The following is a 20,876-nucleotide window of genomic DNA, read 5'->3' on the forward strand; positions in this document are numbered from 1 at the left end:
GGTGCAAAACCTAGTGCATTAAGAGCAATCAATCTTTAATGATTAAAAAAATAAGTATTGCACTCATATGTATCCAATGTATATGCACTTGTCACAGTCACAAAGCTGGATACTTATGAGTGTAATACCTATATGTATATTGTCACTTAGGATTGATTACACTTTTCCTGTTAAAAATAATTGATTGTGCTTAATGCACTAGGTGTGCGCCCTTTGTGTTTGCATCTGTTTTATTCAGTTCACAGACTTTCCCTGTCTGCTGGTGCTATTGGTCAGTGGGAGTAAACAATTCTTCTTTAGTATTAGTGCCCTATTGTTGGCATCAGTGGGAGAGATAGTACATCATTGTTGGCGTCCGTGGGAGGAATAGTGCATCATTGTTGGCGTCAGTGGGAAGAATAGTGCACCATTGTTGGCGTCAGTGGGAGGAATAGTGCATTGTTGGCGTCAGTGGGAGGAATAGTGCACCATTGTTGGCGTCAGAGGGAGGATTAGTGCACTATTGTTGTCGTCAGTGGGAGGAATAGTGCACCATTGTTGGCGTCAATGGGAGGAATAGTGCATTGTTGGCGTCAGTGGGAGGAATAGTGCACCATTGTTGGCGTCAGTGGGAGAGATAGTGCACCATTGTTGGCATCAGTGGGAGGAATAGTGCACCATTGTTGGTGTCAGTGGGAGAGATAGTGCACCATTGTTGGCGTCAGTGGGAGGAATAGTGCACCGTTGTTGGCATCAGTGGGAGGAATAGTGCACCATTGTTGGTGTCAGTGGGAGAGATAGTGCACCATTGTTGGCGTCAGTGGGAGGAATAGTGCACCGTTGTTGGCATCAGTGGGAGGAATAGTGCACCATTGTTGGCGTCAGTGGGATAAATAGTGCACCTTTGTTGGCATCAGTCTGAGGAATAGTGTCTGGTATCAGTGGAAGGAAAAGTGCCCCAAGGGCCAGATAAAGGCAAGCAAACGGCCGCCATTAGACCACAGTTTGGAGACCACTGCTCCAGATGTTTGAGAATCCTTGAGTAGTTAATACACATTGAGATTTCTTTTGTCTAGTGCATTTTCTTGAGCAGTAGGGATATCACCAAATCTCTCTCTAAATATCCCAAATATCACACAGAGACAGCAGTGCCTTAGATCTTACACTGCTGATATACAACTATGGGGTAGTAGGCATAGGAGAGCTTAGGTATACTTACATACCAGGACATGCAATGATATTTATCAGGAAGAATATATTTTTAAAAATATATTTTTGTTAAATATATTCTTCAGATTTTTTTAACATATAAAAAAGTAATTTTAACATATATTTTTACATATATTTGTAAATGCATTCCAAAAATGTAGATTTCAATTTTTAAAGACATACCGTATATTTGAAATTTGTTTTTGAAATTTCAACATGCAGTATATATATATTTATTGAAATATATTGAATGTGGCCAAAATTGTAGCATTTCAAATACATGGCAATATATTTGGGTAGAATATTTTTAAAATATTATTATTTATTTCAGGTACTTATATAGTGCTGTCAGTTTTACACAGAGCTTTACATATATATTGTACATTCACATCAGTCCCTAACCCTCAAGGGGTGTACAATCTAAGGTCCCTAACTTACATTCATACATACACATACTAGGGCCAATTTAGACAGGGTCTAATTTACCTACCAGCATGTCTTTTGAAGTGTGGGAGGAAACTGAAATACCTGGAGGAAACCCATGCAGGAACAGGGAGAACATGCAAACTCCAGGCAGGTGGTGCTGTGGTTGGGATTTGAACCAGCAACCCTAATACTGCCAGGTGGAAGTGCTAACCATTTAGCTACTGTGCTGCCCCAAATATATTTTTCTTTCATGTGGGTATGAGAGCTAATAAATACCTGGAAGTGTTACACTTACCTATATGTCTTAGCATGCATATACTCAACATAAAAAAATAGATCTGGTAACAGGTCCACATTAAATTGCACATACATTAATTGTGATATAGAAATAAGATCTAAAAGAGAGATGTGGTGAGCAGGGGTGGACTGACCAATTGGAAACTCTGGCACTGCCCGAGGGCCCGGGGTCAGTAGGGGTCCCCATGAGGTGCCCCTGGTACCTTTTTCATAGGCTTTTTTGAGTTTGGGCAAGGACACAGGGGCCCCATGATCCCCTATTGCCCGGGGGCCCCATGAGTTGTCAGTCTGCCCCTGGTGGTGAGTTAGATCCAATGGCGGGACTGTTCTACTTTAATATACAGACATTTAAAAAAAATCTTTCCAATTTTTAGGCAACCCACAGTTGGGCATATTCAAAGTGCTTTGAGGACACACACATTAAAGTAACCCAACTTTTGTCTTGCTTTAGTCGTCACAGAGATTTCAGGTTGGTTGTGATGGGTTCCATTACATCACTCGGCCTCATAGCTCTCTGCACGGCATGATGGCGAGGCTACAATCCAGAGGATGTTCGGCAAGACACAGTCATGGTGTTTGAGGCACAGCTGGAGAGCTAAACAAGCTTGATCCATACATTCCTGTCTACACGTAGACAGCGCTGAGATCAAGGGAGAGGAAGCAAGGGTAATTAACCAGCAGATACTGAGCCGCGGAACATTAATTAAACTATGTATGGATACATCCAATTTGCTTAGTGTGCTTTGCTGGCATATTAGGAGCAGCAATAATTATTCATTTATATAGCTCCAACATGTTCTGCAGCGCTTCAAAGAGGCCAGCGGACCATCCCGATTGCTCCCCTCCCTTGCTGTGGAGCTCCTAATGACATGATACATTAGGAAAAAATGACTTTAAGCAAATAGAAATTCCCCTGTTCAGTCCACCTATCTATTCCTTCAAAAGGAATAAAACCATTTTTTTTTTAAACTTAGCTAGTATAATTATCTGGAATTTTTTTTCATCTTGAGCTCTTACATATCAATGGAAAAGAAAGTTGTGCTAGAAAGCACTGAACTAATATAACAAGTTCTAAGATGGATATTATCTTACTGATACTTAAAGTGTTACTAAACCCACAACAGTACAATCAGTCTGTATATGCAGTAAAGCATGCTTGTTATATTCACTGTGGAATCCAAGGGGTTAATCCTCTGCATTGTGTAAAAATGCTGTTTGATCCTGTATTCTCTGATCCTCTCCTTCTTCCGGTGTCCCTCTCTTATCTTCTGATAAAACGTGTGGAGACACTCTGCACATGCTCAGTTTGGTGTGTATTGCTAGAGAGGTTTTTTTATTTCTTGGGAGAGTACATGTGATCAGCACAGGGCCAATCAGCGCTGTCGAGACAGAGGTTGGGGTTCTGCATCCTTCTAGAGCACAGGTGTCAAATTGGCGGCCCTCCAGCTGTTGCCAAACTACAAGTCCCATGAGGCATTGCAAGATTGACAGTTACAAGCATGACTCCCAAAGGTAGAGGCATGATGGGACTTGTAGTTTGGCAACAGCTGGAGGGCCGCCAGTTTGACACCCCTGTTCTAGAGCAAAATGAAAACTCCTATAAGCTTCAACCAGTGCTCTGCTGAACACTGATAGAAGACACAAGACTGCTCTAACTGCTGATGAGAAAAGGTATTTAGTAGTTTATATTTACTAAAATAATTGCATTTCCATGTTCTGTGTACTGTGGGAGACCAGATATAGTGAATGCAGGGTCCTGGGTTTAGTAACATTCTAAAGCGGAACTAAACTGTATCTGAGAACCACAAACTAAAAATGCTATTTCATTCATTTTTAATATTCAAAGCAAACTCCCCAATCCATGTCTCCATGCTTCATTTTCTTGAGCAATAACTTTGAAAAATCCCCCCTTTACCAGTTCTAGCCATGGCCATCATGAGTAAGTGCTGGTTCATAGGCACCAATAAGGTGGTACCACCAGTCCCCCTGTATCTTGCCCAGGTCCCATTAATTTAACAGGGGAGCTTGGCCAGCTGACAAGCAGAAGGAAGGAGAACCTGGACATGAGGAGTGGCGGGGACAGCATTTACTGGAACCGACCGCCCACAGTTCCCCCCTATAGCAGGTGCAGCTTCTCCTCCTCTCCCTCTAACTACTTTCAGCTGCTGCAGGGGGAAACCAGTAAATTCTGCCCCTGCTTTCCAGGTTCCCTTCTGCTGCTCAGGTCCCGCTGTGTGCTCCTCTGGTCCCCACTTCAGCTCTGCTTCCCCTCTTCCCCCTCCTGCTTTGGGGGATTGTTTCTGGATGGATAGCCACTTCCTTTCCTGAATGAACACAGGGAGTGATCAGTACCAACCACTCACTGTGTTTGTTCATAAATGAAGCATAGTAAATTGTGTTTACTATGCTTCAATTTGTGAATGAACAGGGAGACTGAGCAGAGTTCTTCCTGTTCATTCATTCTCTGCAGCTGAGACTGCAGAGTCAGAGACTGTCCTCAATCACTTTCTCTGTCTTAAAAGTGAGACATTAGGGATCTGTTTAGACCTCTGATATTTCACCAAAACCACCCAACAGGGGTGTTAAAAATAAAATTGTAAAAAAAAATAAATGTAAAATTCAATTGTAAGAAATAGTAGAAAATACAATTGTAAAAAATAATACAAAAATAAAATTGCAAAAAACAAAAACAAAAAAAACCCAGTAATACATGACTCATTTACATGGGTTCTCTGGCCCATAAAGTGTGAATGAACGTTTTGTTTGTACGATTGGAGCCACCTGTTACTCCAAGGGGATGCAGGAGCTGCACGAATAGCGCCACGGGTCCTAATTATGGCAGGTGTACAGGTGTGGGTGAGTGGCTCCAAATGCCCAATGTCTGTGTTTGGGGCTGTGCACCTCCTTTTACGCACCTGCCAAATTAAGGCTAGCCATACATTATACAATTTTCCTTTAGATTTACCTAAAACTATATAATATAAAGTCAGCCCTGAACAACATTTTCAATAGAATCCAGTTAAGCAGGCCCTTGCACTACATAGTTGAAGGTAAATCTAAAGGAAATTGATAACAGACTTGTATAATGTATGGCCAGCCTAAGACCTGTGGCTGTGTTTGTACAGCCGCTGTGTCCCCATAGCATGACATAGGCTGCCTGCACACAGCTCCTGCCACATAAAAAAGAGAGAAATGACACTTAGTGCTCTGGATTGAGACAAGTACACGCAGGGGTGGTCGGACCATTTGGAAACTGCCAAAGGGCCGGGGGGTCAGTAGAGGGCCCCATGAGATGCCCCTGGTACCTTTTTCATAGGCTTTTTTGAGTTTGGGCAAGGACACAGGGGCCCCATGATCCCCTATTGCCCAGGGGCCCCACGAGTTGTCAGTCCACCCTGAGTACACGCTATAAAGGGATATGCTTTGCTCATATTTCATGTCTGAGGTTTACAACCACTTTAAGCCCTGAAGAAGGGGAGGCCATTACCTCAAAACGCATTGGCGGTATCCGATGACCCTAAACAATAAATATTTGATAAAGTCGATTTTTCAAACGTGTACTAGACACCCCTCAATAAACAGCCAATATAAGTCCAAGACTTGAAAGTTCATTTATAGAGTACATTAATAAAGACTGAAGAGGTAGCAGCCTATACTCACTTCTCTGGAGGCCAATGTCTCCTACTTCTTTTCCTCTCCAGTGCTGTCAAGTATCTTCAGCATTCAACTCTTCCACAAGTGTTGGATGCCCGTTTCCCCGCTGTACGCTATGATGACCCTTATGTCACTGCTGGGTCCTGTAGTGACTTTGGGGGTGGAGGAAGGAACCACAGTGTGCAGCGGGGGGTACAGACATCTAACATTACCAGAAGTCTTGAATGCTGAAGGGTCTGATGGATCTTGCAACAGTGGATTGAAGGGTGGTAGGAGATAGGGAAAGAAGGAGGAGATGTTGCAAACATTTGTACTAGGCACCCCTCAATAAACAGCCAATGTACATCCAAGCCTTGAAAGTTCATTGATAGAGAACAGTAATAAAGATTGAAGAGGTAGCAGCCTATACTCACTTCTTTGGAGGCCAATGTCTCCTACTTCTCTTCCTCTCCAGTGTTTCCAAGTCTTTTCAGCATTCAACACTTCCACAAGTGTTGGATGCCCATTTCCCCGCTGTACGCTATGATGAACCTTATGTCACTGCTGGGTCCTGTAGTGACTTTGGGGGTGGAGGAAATAACCACAGTGTGCAGCGGGGGGCACAGACATCTAACATTGCCAGAAGTCTTGAATGCTGAAGGGTCTGGTGGAGCTTGCAACACTGGATTGAAGGGTGGTAGGAGATAGGGGCCCCCAGAGAGGTGAGTGTAAGATAATACAGAAGCTATTCTGTTTCAGGGGACTTTAAGAACTTCATCAATATAGAATATTAGTAATGATGATAGTAGGAATATGTCACTAGGTGGAAAGGTACAATGGACATCCACCTTAGAGCAACAAATTGTCCTGAAATAGCCAGTATGATTAAGCCGTTTTACTGGCACAATTCTGCCTCATTTGATTCCTCTGATTTTTAAAGTGTTACTAAACCCACAACAGTAAAATCAGTCTGTATATGCAGTAAATCATGCTTGTTATACTCACTGTAGATCCTAAGGGGTTAATCCTCTGCATTGTGTAAAAATGCTGTTTGATCCTGACTTCTTTGATCCTCCCCTTCTTCCAGTGTCCCCCTGTTATCTCCTGATAAGACATATGGTGTGGAGTCACTCTGCACATGCTCAGTTTGGTGTGTATTGCTAGAGAGTTTTTCTTCTTCTTCTTGGGAGAGTGATCAGCACAGGGCCAAACAGCACAGTCCAGACAGAGGTCAGGGGTTCTGCATCCTCCTAGAGCAGAATGAAAACTGATAGAAGTCACAAGACTGCTCTAATTGCTGATGAGAAAAGGTATTTAGCAATTTATATTTACTGAAATAATTGCACTTCCATGTTCTGTGTACTGTGGGGGCCAGATATAGTGAATGCAGGGTCCGGGGAGACCAGATATAGTGAATGCAGGGTCTGGGGAGACCAGATATAGTGAATGCCGGGTCCGGGCAGAGCAGATATAGTGAATGCAGGTTCCTAGGAGACCAGATATAGTGAATTCAGGGTCCAGGGAGACCAGATATAGTGAATGCAGGGCCCGGGGAGACCAGATATAGTGAATGCAGGGTCTGTGGAGACCAGATATAGTGAATGCAGGGTCCTGGGAGACCGGATATAGTGAATGCAGGGTCCTGGAAGACCAGATATAGTGAATTCAGGGTCCAGGGAGACCATATTTAGTGAATGCAGGATCTGGGGAGACCAGATATAGTGAATGCAGGGTCCGGGGAGACCAGATATAGTGAATGCAGGACCCAGGGAGACCAGATATAGTGAATGCAGGGTCCGGGGAGACCAGATATAGTGAATGCAGGGTCCTGGGAGACCAGATATAGTGAATGCAGGGTCCATGGAGACCAGATATAGTGAATGCAGGGTCCTGGGTTTAGTAACACTTTAAGATTTCTATGGCATTTAATTCCCTGAATCCATTTAAAGATTTGCAAACATTACTGAGCCCTGATGAAGGGGGAATGTGTTTTGCCCCCGAAACACATTGTTTTAACTCCTTTATGAATTTGGTATGGTGCTCCTTCTGTTGGTTTGAGCTCTGAGTGCTGTTCTTGAGGTGTAGCCCTGTTCGCATGTGAGCTGCCTAACCAGTGTCAGTGAGCTCTTTGAATTTTTATTCCTTTACCTTTTTGGTATTAATAAGCATTGAAGTCCCAGCATGTCCTGGATATATCCCTTTGATTGCTTGCAGGACACCAAAGGAAATGGAAGCTGTATTACAAATGGCAGACAAAAAGCTATCCATATTCAACAAAAAGAGTACAAATGAACACACGTTATATAAAACTTACATCTGGACTCTGTCTATCCATAAATGCATTTGTGCAATGTAATGTAGTTCCCTACCTGATCCATTCATGCTGCCTGCAGCCTCCCCTTCCATTTTCCCACTCATTTTCAGTAATCTGAGCTTAATTCAATCACTGAAGTGAAAAAAAAAAAAACTTCGCTGACAGCCTAGATTACTGTAATTAGAAGAAACGTAGTAAAAAAAAAAAATGAAACACACTTTTTTTATCTGCAGATTTAGGTCACGCTAGACACTATCTGTAAATATAAAACTTAAAGGGAAATTCAGTTGAAAAAAAGGAAATCCTTTATCTGATGGAGGTTCTTGTAGTCACACAAACCTTGTACAGCCCCATTAAAAGCCTAAAGTTCAGTTGTTTTAATCAAATGGGTCCATAAGTTACAGCAAGCAATCATAGAGGAAGGAAACAAACAACAGCAACAAACTCCATGCAGACAGTGGATCTTGGTCTTGCTTTATCAAATAAATGTCAATAGGCAAATGTCTAGCACATGTCATAGTGTTCACAATATATAATACAAGCTTCTATAAATGTATGAAACCTCCTCATGGTGTATCTGGCCTGTCCACATGTAATGTGATTATTCTGCATTTTGTCAGACGCAGCCACAGATAATGCAATTCCCCGACATCATCTCATACTTGTTCACTTGTAATGCAATTTCCCTGCTGTCTGTATTGAGTCTCTCCACAAATTACTCAGTTATTCCGCACTCACTCAAACACGCTTTCAATCTTCTCAGACATCCCTACACTGCATATGTATGCTGTACCCAGTCGTACCTGTTGATTAAAAAACCTTCTATTAGTATTATCAAATTCCAAGTTTGTTTAACCACTTCAGTACCAGGCACTTATACCCCCTTCCTGCCCAGGCCAGTTTTCAGCTTTCAGAGCTGTCGCACTTTGAAGGATAATTGCGCGGTCATGCGACGCTGTACCCATATGAAATTTTAATAATTTTTTTTCACACAAATAGAGCTTTCTTTGGGTGGTATTTAATCACCACTGAGTTTTTTGCTAAATAAAACAAAAAAACACCTGAAACTTTTGATAAAAAACGCACTTTTCTTTGTTTCTGTTTTAAAATTTTGCAAATAAGTAACATTTCTTCATAAATTTAGGTCAAAATGAATTCTGCTACATTTCTTTGGTGAAAATAACAATAATAATTGAATTTGTATTTTTTTTCAAATGTTTCTATTATTTATTTATTATATTTTTTCTTTTTTTTACTATTTTATTTTTCAGCACACTGTGACCACAGCAATACAATGTTACCATAGTAACATTGAACTACTCTGGGCAAGTGATCAGGATTTTTTTTTTAACACATTATGATTGCTAATACTAATGTATTTCATTGATATTTGCAATCATTGTTACTGAATGAAACTGATTCATTCAGTCTTTTGTTGTGATTATCTGTGATTGGGCAAAGCTGATCACATGATACAGATGGGCTGTGACTGGCCCTGTCTGTATCATGTGACTGCCTTGACCAGTCACAGCTAACAACATAATTGTATACAATGGATGGCATGAATGGAAGCCATCCATTGTATACAATTGACATGTGATCTGCTGTGAATGGTTACAATGGTCACATGACACTGGCAATGGACCAGTGTAGTGATATGTCATCGGCTGTGGACCAGTGTAGTGATATGTCATCGGCTGTGTCCCGTGGACACAGCAGGTGACAGATCGCGCCACTGCGCGGCCCCGCGGCAGCGTGAGCGGCTTGTTTTGACAGGATTTCATATGACGCCCAGTCACAACGGCAAGTGTCATTCCCGGCCGTCAATCTGCTATAGGCCAGACAGGACCATGTTAAAGGCCAATGTAAACCAGCTAAATGTATTCCAGGTACATAAAAACAGATGTTCAATGTCTTACAATACATTTTTTTAGAAAACAGCCACAGCCTAAGAAAAGCCTGTGCCCTGCCAGCATACTACAGAGGAGCATTGTTGCTCGCTGTTTGGAGGAAGTGGTCTCTCTGTAGAGATCTACAGGATAGCACTCACATGTATAACAGAAAATAAAAAAATGAAAGGAAATTTAAAGTGTACTGTATAGTACAGTGAAGTGGCTGGCCTCAGATGATACACAGAGATAAAACAAATCTTCCTACACAAGTTGTACCTGTTTATCTGATGTATTTTCTTCTCTACATCCATTCAAAGTGCAGAATTTATAAAGCTTATCTGAGAGTTAAGAAAAAAGAGAGCTGAAGTTACACTCTGCGGAGCACAGCGAGGAGAGTTCTGAGACCTGATTGGAGGGGAGAGGCACACATCCTTCATACAGCTCACAAGAACAGAGCTGAGGTTGTCAAAATTGCTGGAGCTCCCTCCCTGTCACCATTTTTCTCTTGGTGTCAAGAAAACATCTCAGAAGTGATTCATACCGATAGCAGAGGAAGCAGACAGAAATAACACTTAGTGCTCTTAACTGACCTCTGATATTTCACCAAAGCCACCCAAAAGGGCTGTTAAAAATAAAATTGTAAAAACATTTTTTTTAAATTCAATTGTAAGAAATAATAGAAAATACAATTGTAAAAATAACACAAAAATAAAATTGCAAAAAAAGTTGAAGGTAAATCTAAAGGAAATTGTACAGAAAATTGTAACAAATTTGTATAATGTATGGCCAGCCTAAGACATGTGGCTGTGTTTGTACAGCTGCTGTGTCCCCATAGCATGACATAGGCTGCCTGCACACAGCTACAGCCACATAAAAAAGTGTCATTTTTTTCTTGGGGCAGCAGACAGAAATGACACTTAGTGCTCTGGATTGAGACAAGTACACGCTATAAAGGGATATGCTTTGTTCATATTTCATGTCTGAGGTTTACAACCACTTTAAAGTAGTTGTAAAGTCTAAAGATTTTTTTTTACCTTCATGCATTCAATTCCCGTAAATTATTTACAGGAAGTAACCATTCCTTCTTCTATGTAATAAGAAAAAAAAGTATAGCTAATTTGATGCTTAAAGTATATCTAAAACATAGATATACTTTAAGCTGCATTTACTTATTTCCTTTTGAGAATGCTAGCTGCCTGGCACAGTAGTGAAACAGTAGCCCACATTTAACAGGTTATAATTAAAGCATGGTATACAGCCAAAGTATCTAATTCCTACACACAAACACCTCGGTCACCTCACACTCCATTACAGAGAAACCCACAGATCCCTCACTTTGACTCCATCTAGGATCCATCTATCTGAACTACTAGGGGGCTAAAGACTGTTGCTTATGCAATGCTAAGGGGCACTCTCAAACCTTTTGAGGACCTTAAGTCTACTCATGGCCCGGGCAATCAGCATTTTTTTCACTTTCAATTAAGACATGCCTTCCTTTCACAGTTTGATCCTCAGAGCCCCAAAGTGGGTACAATGGTACTGGAGGACTTCTTGAAAGACCCATTCCTAAGTAAACCACTTTCCTCCATTTATCACATGCTCCAATCTTTCTCCACAAGTCTACTTGTTTGCAAGGAACATTGGACTGCTGATCTCTCAACTTTGGACTCGGAAGATTGAACTACTAAGGGGGTAAAGACTGTTGCTCATGCAATGTTAAGGGGCACTCTCAAACCTTTTGTTGACCTTAAGTCTACTCATGGCCTTGGCAACCAGCATCTTTTTCACTTATTATTAAGACATGCCTTCCTTTCACAGTTCGGTCCTCAGAGCTCAACAGTGGGTACAATGGCACTGGAGAACTTCTTGAGGGACCCATTCCTAAATGAACCTCTTTCTTCCATTTATCTCATGCTCCAATCCTTCTCCACAAGCCAACTTGTTTGCAAGGAACTTTGGACTGCTGATCTCCCAACTTTGGACTTGGAGGATTGAGATGACTGTTAGGACTACCACTTTAAGTGCCTTATCTCTGCTAGGGACCCCCTTATTCAATTCAAATTCTTCCACAAGATCTAATTGACTTCTTTGAGTCTTTATAAGGTCTTCTCGTCCACATCTACACAATGCTGGTAATGTACAGATGTTTTCTAGACTTGCCAAAAAACCCAAGTCTATTGGAACTTGATCACCAGGTTTCTGCAAGATTTAACAGGCATCCTCGTACATCCTGCACCTCATCTCTACCTATTGGGCCTCACAGAGTCTCCAATGCCCTCTACTGCTACTCGCACTTTGTTGGGTAACCTACTTTACTAGGCTCACAAAGCCATAATTCTTCACTGGAATGACCCTGAACCATGCTTGGATTCCTGCAAAATGTCTTGAAATTCTATGCTGCCTTTTTACAGAACAAATGATGAAAGTAGGAGGTGCCTCCAGAAATTTCAGAAAGTTTGGAATCTTTGGCTGAATTACTACCTTTTGACCTCAGAACCGTGATGTGTGTTACCTAAATTTCACGTATCACAGCCATTAGTTTGTCTTCATCTCAACCACCTGTAGATGTGCTATAGGTGGTGGTATTTTTGACAGTTGGGACCAGTGTTTACTGTCTAATCCTTTGCCTCCCATAACAGAGCCCTCTACTTCCCCTAGCCCAGGGGTAGACAACCTGCGGCTCTTCAGCTGTTGCAGGACTACAAGTTCCATCATGCCTCTGCAAGTCATAGCTGTAACTGTCAGTTTTGTAATGTTGCAATGCCTCATGGGAAATGTAGTTCCACAACAGCTAGAGAGCCACAGGTTGCCTACCCCTGCCCTAGCCTAACATGCCCCTGTCCCTCTCATCCCTTCCCCTCCCTGCCCTCACCACCACCACCTAACTTCCCTCTCCCTACTTTCACTTTCTCCAATTCCTTGATGACCACATCTGGTATATATGGTGTTTTCTTGATAGTCCCATTTTATAGTGCACCTGTGGAGTAACGCATTTTATTTGCTTGTTGTATCTTGCCAATCGAGCCTTAGCACAGCTCCTTTGAAGTTTTTGTTTTTCCTTTGTCTTATTTTATATTGCACAATTGTATTAACATAAAAAGTATGTAATTCCTAAAATCAACAAAAAATATTGTATATGCACCAAAAGCATTTTAACGTTCTTGTTTCATGCGGTATTAGGTAATGTTTAAATTGTAAAAATATTGATCATTGTTTTTTATTTGTGTAAATATCTATTTCTTAAAGGGTACTGTAAATGATAATATTTTGTAGCACTACAGTGTGCGATATAGGACTTTGTTTTCTACAAAATTGGAGTTTACCCTTTGTGTTGCCCTCAGTAAATCTCAGTGTCGTCAGCACCCTTTCTGAACAAGCACATAAGTTAAATAATTTACAAGATTAGCCACCAAAAGAATGCATTGTATTCAATCTGAGTTGACTTGTAGACTTGGACTGAAATCCGAAGAGCAGCAAACACAATCATTACGCTATTATACTAGCCAGGAAGCAGAACCTCAATGTTTAACAAACAAATGAAGTCCCGTATGTACATATGTAATTACTAACTACCTATTTAGGTAATCATGAACATGTATCATTAACATATTTGGTAAGCTGATCACATGATCTTGAATGTTTAATATTCTTAAAAAAAAGAAAAATAAACTATAGATAACATAGTAGTAAGTTTGTCACATTCAATTGGATTTAGTCTGTAATGTTGAAGAAGTTTCAAAGCTTCTCCAAGCCACTTCTTCGGTTCTAATGAGTGTCAGGAATACACTCCAGCATCTATGTCACCCTAATTCGTATACTATGGAATGCGTCAAGGCAGATGTTGATTGTCCAATTGTTCACGGTGATTGGTTTAAAGGGACTGCCCTACCTGTGTGGATAGAAATGTTTGGGTATGTTCCCATCCAGGGGCGGACTGACAACTCATGGGGCCCCCGGGCAATAGGGGATCATGGGGCCCCTGTGTCCTTGCCCAAACTCAAAAGAGCCTATGAAAAAGGTACCAGGGGCATCTCATGGGGCCCCCTACTGACCCCGGGCCCTCGGGCAGCGCCCGAGTTTCCAAATGGTCAGTCCGCCCCTGTTCCCATCACCTATTAAAACTAAAGTAGTGGCTTGGAGAAACTACAAAACATCTTCAATTGAACAAGTCCAGTTTAATGTGACTAACTATTACTAACTATACCATGACCTGGCTACGTGAGAATCTTCACAGGCACAAGACTGCAGATTCTTCTAGTGACATATGGCAGATGTATATTAGGAAGAGTTTTTTTGGCATTATTCTGCTTATACGTGGGCAGATAACAGTGAAGGCAACTCTCCAAACATTTGTCAAGCACGTGAACACCATCTTCCCCTCCACCCCATATCATTTAGATTTTTTTAATTGTAGAAAAGCATTATTTTATATTCAAATAACAAAAGCTGTCTAAAACATTGGTGATTTTCTGTAAGCAAAGCTAAAGATTTATTTGACAGTGTTTTCCTAACCATACACCATTCACTTAAAGCCCATTTCAGCATTTTGTTTAAACCAGCTAAATATATTCCTGGTTTATCAGAACAAAAGGTGTGCAAAGTCTTACAGTTCATTTTCTTTCGTAGAAAACTGCCAGCATGCTGCAGAGGAGGACCCTCGCTTTCTGTGTAAGCAGTGGTCTCTCTGCAGTGAGTCAGCACGCCCCCAGCTGAGTTCTCTGTACTGTATCTCTTAATCAGCAGGGAGTGTGATTTGTGTTGATAGCAGAGCTATGGGTCTGACTCAAAAGGGGGGGGGGGGTGTCAGACCCAGGGGCGGACTGACAACTCATGGGGCCCCCGGGCAATAGGGGATCATGAGTTTTTAAATAGTCAGTCCGCCCCTGGTCAGACCTCTGCAAAGAGACCACTGCTTCCCCACAGGGAGCAGAATTCTGGCAGGGGACAAAATTTTCTACTCAGACTGTAGCTACTTTTAATAGAAAAAGTAAAAGACTTTGCACACCTTTTATGTTGATGCACCTTGAATGTATTTAGGTATTTTAACCTGAAAGTTCAGTTGGACAGGAACATTTACAAACTGACCATATGGTACAGGGATGCCTAGACAAGCGTATACTTTTGCAGGTGCTATTAACGACAATGATGTGCAAAAATTATGAACCCACATCAGCCAATCTCATTACAGCAACATGTCTATAGAATATAGGTTACAGCATCATTTCACCGCTGTTATAGCCAATAAACCAGGAATGTGAATATTTGATTAGCTAAGCAGCCAATTAAGTTTTTTTTTAGCTCTAAACTACTTTTATGAAATTGCGTAACTGAAACATGGTTAGGCTCATTGGGAAGACATCAGAATCCCTTCATTAAACCAATCCTCCTATTTGACTAACTCTATATCTACCCCACCCATGCAAACCTGGAAATTGGACAAGCAATGACGAAAAGCCCCTAAGCAGTGAAAAATGTTCAGGTCTGTCAGATATATGTATACTGCATTGACGTCTGAAGAGCCCCTTTAATCGAGGTGGGTGCAAGGCTAAACAGTGGTATCGTAAAAGTCCAACCTGCAGTATGACCTCCATCAGCTGACTGTTGGGCTCCCTATGTGATAGCCCAAAGATAAGAAAAAGCGAGCACACCAGTTTTAGGTCTAGGTGCAAAATCTACTGAAGACCTATATGAGCACAAATGGTTACATCAATGTTTTGAGAGCACGGCGGCCCTGTTTATTAAGGCGACAAGCAGAGAGGGAGACACACATGGGACTTCAGTAAATATTCCACCTGGATCTACAACTAACATTGTAGATCCAGGTGGATCTACACAAGTTTTAGGTCTAGGTGGAAAATTTACTGAAGACCTATATGAGCAAAAATGGTTACACCAATGTTTTGAGAGCACGGCGGCCCTGTTTATTAAGGCGACAAGTAGAGACAGAGACACTTCTGGGACTTCAGTAAATATTCCACCTGGATCTACAACTAACATTGTAGATCCAGGTGGATCTACACCAATTTTAGGTCTAGGTGGAAAATTTACTGAAGTCCTATATCAGCAAAAATGGTTACACCAATGTTTTGAGAGCACAACAGCTCTTTTTATTAAGGCGACAAGCAGAGACGGAGACACACCTGGGACTTCAGTAAATATTCCACCTGAATCTACAACTGGCTAATTGGGTTTTTCTTATCATTGGACTATCACATAGGCAACCCAAAAGCCAACTGATGAAGCTTGTATTGCAGGTTGACAACGCTGCTGCTAATTATGAGGCAGTGGCTTAGCATTGTTAGCCTGCAACAGGCAGTACTGTTACTGGCAGGATCTTCAGGTTAGAAACTTTGCAACATATTTAAAAAAATATTTGCTAAAGAAAACTGTATATAGTGACACCTGATGCCAGATATAGATTTGGGGTTTACATAGACTAAAGGGGCAAGATTGACGTGCTACGTGTACAGTAAGTACTGGCTTGCACAAGCCTTCACTGGTAGTATTAGGCAATCAGACAGGTGTTCTATATACTTCCAGATCTGGTTCCATTGCTCTGTTCTAAAGAATGGATGGAGTAGATGGCATGTTGGTGAGACAAACCCAGGAATATTCCTATGTACTAAAACAGCACAGGATACTAAGCGTAAAGCTTGCAGTGTCTTTTGTTAAGAGTCTGTCGCCGCGCTCAAGTGACATCTTCTTGGTGGATGTCCTATTATACTAAGTAGCAAAAGTGTACCAAATAGAATCAGCCAGGGTTCATTAAAAAAAGACATCTGAAAGCATCTCTATGTTTAAAGGGAAAGTGGATGGCTAGACATTGATTCCACGTTCCTGGATTTATATGCCCACGTCTCTCCGCTATCACGGTTTAGGTGAACTTGCTCCATCCTGCTGTATTATACAGACGTTCCTCTTCTGCTTACATCCGATGCAATTACACATGTCACATTACAAGGGTTACCCTCGTTACTTTGCAATTTGCATGCCTGTGTGTCGCTTCCAGTGCTAAATAACGTCTTATGAGCCTCTCTAATCATCCCCGCTCAGCTGTGGGGCATGTCTAATTTTAGCATACAGCTCCCCTGTGATCCATACCCCAAATATGAGCTTTTTCTCAGCTCTCATCATCTCCTGGAAGCCAGCAGCACAACTGATGCGGATGTGGATTGAACTACTCCGTTGTCCCTACACAAGGACCATTGATTCTGACACAAGACCAGGGTGCAGCAGTGTGTAATATCCACAAACTGATAACCCTTCCAATGATAGGACCATGGATCTGTGATGACCTTTTCATGGAGTCAGTTTATTAATAGCAAGATTTATTATCCTCAAAATATGGGCACTGATAATCTTCCTTGTGATAGGACCATGGTCCTCTGATGACCTTTTCATGGAATAAATTCATTGTTAATAGCAGGATTTATTATCCTCAAAATTGGGGTGGTGATAATCCTTTCAGTGATAGCATCATGGACCTATGATGACCCATTCATGGAGTATGATATTTTTTAAAAGAAGGATTTAATATGGCTAAAATAGGGGTGCTGTTAACCCCTCCAGTGATAGGACCATGGATCTATGATGACCCTTTAATGGAGTAAGGTCATTAATAATAGCTGGATTGAATATATTCAAAATAGGGGTGCTGATAATCATTCCAGTGACAGGTCCATGGATCTATGATGACCCTTTTGTGAAGTAAAGTAATTATTAAGAGCAGGATTTAATATCCTCAAAATAGGGGTGCTGATAACCCCTCCAGTGATAGGACCATGGATCTATGATGACCCTTTCATGAAGTAAGGTAATTAATAATAGCAGGATTGAATATACTCAAAAGAGGGGTGCCGATAACCCTTCCAATCCCTCTTTGATAGGACCATGGACCTATCATGACATATACAGGATCAAAGAACCATGGACCTTTGATGACCTTAAATAAGGTGATTATTATTAGCAGCATTTAACATTCACAAAATATGGCGCCAATAACCCTTCCAAATCCCTCCGTGATAGAACCATGGATCCTTGATGACATTATCGGGATCATAGGACTATGGACATATTAGGACCCATTCATGGGGCAAGGCAATTATTAATAGCAGGATTTAATATCCACAAAATAGGGGCGCTAATAACCCTTCCAATCCCTCTGTGATAGGAACATGAACCTATGATGGCATATACAGTATCAAAGGACCATGGACCTATAATGACCAATTTGTGGATTCAGTTAATTTTTATTGGCTATTAAATATCACACCATATAAACTTTGTTAACCCTTTTAGTTGAAATGCTTATATAATTAAATACAGGAATTAATAATGGACCACTGTTATGGATCACATCTCAATATATATGCTACGCTAACCTTTTTATCTTGTTCATAATTAAAGGGGGGCATATAATACATACACAGAACCATGAAATAAGATTTTGTATATATATATATATTTATATATATATATATATATATCACCAGACCGTCTCCTCACCATAAAGTATATAAAGGAAGGACTAGATATATAATAGAATATATATGTATAATATATATATAATATATATATATATATATATATATATATAAAAATAAAATGTATTTATTTATTTGTTTTAAAGAGATGATGTGGTGAGACTAAATTGATAAAAATTAAATACACATTTACTATATATAACAAGGAACCAATATATTTATTGGGGTGGGGTTATTAAGGCATGGAATAGACAACCAAGTTTTGACATTAGCTGACATAATCACATAATTTGGCTTACTGAGTTACATATTGATATATATATATATATATATATATATATATATATATATGAAGCGTTCCATGTTGTGAATATGTATTTAATTAAAAGAATACTAGAACTTTGTTAACCCTTTGCTTCCTCCCCGGCGTGCATTATTATTATGACAAAATAGAACCACAAACCAGACATTAAATTGATATTAAGGATAATACAACACAGTTACATGAGTCTAGCGCTTAACCCTTCCACTCCCAGGCTGTGTAAAATAAACAGTAGATGTCTCTGGGTGGGCACACCTCTTCCACTGATGGCAGTCATGCAGGGCCACCTTTCTTCAAGTGACCTTATACAGGGAGATGAAACCTTTGAGTCTCTCAGGTGCCATGGCACTACAAGTCCCAGCATGCCCCTTTGCACCTATGTGCTCCCCCTACCTACCACTAGATATCGGAAACCTTTGGCTTTCCAGTGGTGATGGCACTACAAATCCCAGCGTGCCCCTTTGCACCTATGTGCTCCCCCTACCTACCACTAGGTATGGGAAACCTTTGGGTTTCTAGTGGTGATGGCACTACAAATCCCAGCGTGCCCCTTTGCACCTATGTGCTCCCCCTACCTACCACTAGGTATGGGAAACCTTTGGCTTTGAAGTTGTGATGGCACTACAAGTCCCAGCGTGTCCCTTTGCACCTATGTGCTCCCCCTACCTACCACTAGGTATGGGAAACCTTTGGGTTTCTAGCGGTGATGGCACTACAAATCCCAGCGTGCCCCTTGCACCTATGTGCTCCCCCTACCTACCACTAGGTATGGGAAACCTTTGGCTTTGAAGTTGTGATGGCACTACAAGTCCCAGCGTGTCCATTTGCACCTATGTGCTCCCCTTACCTACCACTAGGTATGGGAAACCTTTGGTTTTCCAGTGTTGATGGCACTACAGGTCCCAGCGTGCCCCTTTGCACCTATGTGCTCCCCCTACATACCACTGGGTATGAGAAAACTTTGGCTTTGCAGTGGTGATGGCACTACAAGTCCCAGTGTGCCCCTTTGCACCTATGTGCTCCCCCTACATACCACTGGGTATGAGAAAACTTTGGCTTTCCAGTGGTGATGGCACTACAAGTCCCAGCGTGTCCCTTTGCACCTATGTGCTCCCCTTACCTACCACTAGGTATGGGAAACCTTTGGTTTTTCAGTGGTGATGGCACTACAAGTCCCAGTGTGCCCCTTTGCACCTATGTGCTCCCCCTACATACTAGGTATGAGAAAACTTTGGCTTTCCAGTGGTGATGGCACTACAAGTCCCAGCGTGTCCCTTTGCACCTATGTGCTCCCCTTACCTACCACTAGGTATGGGAAACCTTTGGCTTTCCAGTGGTGATGGCACTACAAGTCCCAGCGTACCCTTTGAAAGCCATGCTACCTTTTGCAATGGGCATCTGTGGAGCTCGCGGGACTCCCAGTCCATGTGAGCGGTCAGTGTGCCCTCCTCCAGGTGTGAGCCCAGCCAGAAGCACTTACCTGTGTCCTCCAAGGGGACAGCCCCTCCCTGGGAGTTCATGGTGCCCTTCTAGTGTAGCGGTGCCCACTCCTCACACTTCCAGTGCCCACACATCCCACACTGGTGATCGGAGAACTCCACGCTCCCTCCCGCTCCCCCCGAGCTCCGCGCACAGACTGGCCCCCACCCGCGGACGGCCGGGGCTAAGCATCCGTGACGTCACGACCCAGCGGCCAATGGCGGCGCGGTACCCAGCTTCAGCTCCCACCTGGCGGAGGGGCGCGAAACCCTTTGGATGCCGGAGCGGGCAGGTGACGGGTAGGAGGGGGAGGGGGGCTGCCTGTAGCGGAATGTCCCCTGTCCAGGAACACACAACCTACCTATAGGAAATACTGTGCACTCCAAACTTCTCCATCAGGATTACCAATCACATCCCACAAAGAAGAATCCCCAGATTGCAATTAATGGCACATATATACATATTTTATCCAAAAAAGTGTGTTATACAATCAAACAATTGGCAAATCAATGCAATGGATTGTTTTCATCTGCAGTGCAAAGGTACAGTGGTGAGTAAACAATAGTTTCAGGCATCTCCACTCAGGTACACAGGTGTCCCCACCCTTCTTCAGGTTTATGGGTGTCACTGTCCTTCATCAGGTTCACAGGTGTCCCCACCCTTCTTCAGGTTCATGGGTGTCACTGTCCTTCATCAGGTTCACAGGTGTCCCCACCCTTCTTCAGGTTCATGGGTGTCACTGTCCTTCATCATGTTCACAGGTGTCCCCACCCTTCTTCAGGTTCATGGGTGTCACTGTCCTTCATCAGGTTCACAGGTGTCCCCACCCTTCTTCAGGTTCA

General features: G+C 42.0%; 1 protein-coding gene across 2 annotated transcripts in view; it reads right to left on the reverse strand.

Annotated features, from left to right (window-relative positions):
* Positions 1–20,177, reverse strand: part of CHRM4 (cholinergic receptor muscarinic 4) — a 116,679-nt gene extending 96,502 nt beyond the window's left edge. Inside the window, exons 1-2 of one of the 2 annotated variants that reach the window (XM_089684558.1) lie at positions 20,036–20,177; positions 6,550–6,794 (exon numbers count right to left, since the gene is read on the reverse strand). Coding sequence is in view for 1 of the 2 variants with exons in the window: in XM_089684557.1 (XP_089540683.1) it covers positions 20,036–20,075 (40 nt within the window). In the remaining variant the exon portion in view is untranslated. The remainder of the gene's footprint in view (positions 1–6,549; positions 6,795–20,035) is intronic. The other variant, XM_089684557.1, reaches the window with a different exon arrangement.
* Positions 20,178–20,876: the final 699 nt, after the last annotated feature.

This window comes from Staurois parvus, unplaced genomic scaffold (assembly GCF_062004578.1).
Source record: "Staurois parvus isolate SC_StPar_1 unplaced genomic scaffold, SC_StPar_1.0 ptg000350l, whole genome shotgun sequence".
In the NCBI taxonomy this organism is placed as follows: domain Eukaryota; kingdom Metazoa; phylum Chordata; class Amphibia; order Anura; family Ranidae; genus Staurois; species Staurois parvus.